At 52.4% G+C, this 1,520-nt stretch overlaps 1 protein-coding gene across 3 annotated transcripts; it reads right to left on the reverse strand.

Annotated features, from left to right (window-relative positions):
• Nucleotides 1-598: 598 nt before the first annotated feature.
• On the reverse strand, nt 599-1,285 carry LOC147087751 (histone H1-like). Of its 3 annotated transcripts, none has more exons than XM_085977822.1 (2): nt 746-1,285; nt 599-676 (listed from the first exon to the last, which is right to left on the reverse strand). In XM_085977822.1, the coding sequence occupies exons 1-2, from the start codon at nt 1,283-1,285 to the stop codon at nt 599-601; spliced, it is 618 nt and encodes a 205-aa protein (XP_085833948.1). The 3 variants fall into 3 exon arrangements, with proteins under 3 accessions (XP_085833948.1, XP_085833947.1, XP_085833946.1); XM_085977821.1 differs by having other exon boundaries at nt 599-643; nt 698-1,285; XM_085977820.1 differs by having other exon boundaries at nt 599-1,285.
• Between the last annotated feature and the right edge of the window lie 235 nt (nt 1,286-1,520).

The raw sequence follows: 1,520 nt of genomic DNA on the forward strand, positions 1-1,520 counted from the left end.
GCACAAACCCTTACAGACTCGGATTTCATATTCAAGGTTTTCCCGAAACCACAATCTTTTAAATAAGGTCCTGCTACAATTAACAATCAGTAATATTCCCGCCTATATACAGTCACTTCGATCACAAGTCGACCCGTCTCCTTCCATGTCAATCTCGGACCTTATTCCATCTCCCCACACTTCCCCACACAGACGGGTTCAGCAGTTTACAAACACCTTATTCCAGCTGATTTGGAGAATCTCATGTGTTGGGGTACGAGTTGTGACGCGGGGTATCTCTGCCAGATTTATCATCTCACAGAGTCTCTCACCCTGAACCTGTGAACTGAATATGACCCTGAATTGAAACTGGAGCCGAACACCCCCCAGTTAGAGTGAGGCCCGGCCCGGACATCCCATTCTCTCTGTGGGGGAGGGGTGGGTGCAGCGAATGTCAGCGAGTCACCAGGAAGCCGGGGTTCATTTGAAATTATTTCAATCTGGAATCTGAGCCCGGCCCCGGGGCATGGGTCATCTGATTCCGCGATCAGCTCTTTTTGGAAAGAGGTGGTGGCTCTGAAACGAGCCTTTGGGTTCAGATGTTTACAAGTTGTCCTTTTTACTTTCTTTTGCTCGCTGCTTTGGGAGACTTTGCTGATTTGGGCTTGACCTTGGGTTCTTCCAACTTCTTCACCGCCTTCACCATTCCGCCTGTGGCCTTCTTGAGGCTCTTGGGCTTCTTCACCACCGCCTTCTTCCCAGCCGCTGCTTTCGCTGTCTTTTTTGACCTTGGTGCTTTCTTGGTGCTCGTTTTCTTGGCTGTTGGTTTCTTGGCTGGAGATTTCTTGGCTGTTGGTTTCTTGGCTGGAGATTTTTTGGCTGTTGGTATCTTGGCTGGAGATTTCTTGGCTGCCGGTTTCTTTACTGCAGATTTCTTGGTTGCCGGTTTCTTCACCTTCTCTCCCTCTTTCCGCTGGGATTCCTTCTTAGCGATCCTGAAGGAACCCGAGGCGCCCGTGCCCTTGGTCTGCTCCAGGGAGCCGTTTTCCACTTTCCTCTTGATACTTAACCTGATCTGGGAACTTAACTTCAGCACATCGATACCGTTGGCAGCCAGTGCCTTCTTTACCGCGGCCAGCGACATCCCCTTGCGATCGCTGCCACTCGCCACAACCTTGAGGATCTGCTCGCCCAACGTGGGACCGGCTGGCTTGGAGCGGGGAGCCGCCTTCTTCTTCTTGCTGGGAGACTTGGTTTGAGCGGCGGCGGCAGGAGGAGCCGTTTCGGCGTCTGCAGTCTCAGTCATGTCGGCGACTCTGTAGAAAATCTCTGTGACAGTCAGAGCTGGGTCAGAAATGAAACGAGAGGCGGCGGCACAGAGCAACTTAAAGGCAGCGAGCGGACGGGGCGGAGACATCCTGCTGTCAGCTCCCGGCCCCTCCAGCCTCTCTGTGTTTCTCTCTCCTCATTAACTATCCGATTGCAATTAAACTCGGGCACTCCAGATTCCCAGACTGGCTTCTTTCTGTCTCAAAGACCGG

Source organism: Somniosus microcephalus, unplaced genomic scaffold (genome assembly GCF_052327205.1).
Source record: "Somniosus microcephalus isolate GS21.2 unplaced genomic scaffold, FLI_Smic_1.0 unresolved_chr5, whole genome shotgun sequence".
Classification (NCBI taxonomy): domain Eukaryota; kingdom Metazoa; phylum Chordata; class Chondrichthyes; order Squaliformes; family Somniosidae; genus Somniosus; species Somniosus microcephalus.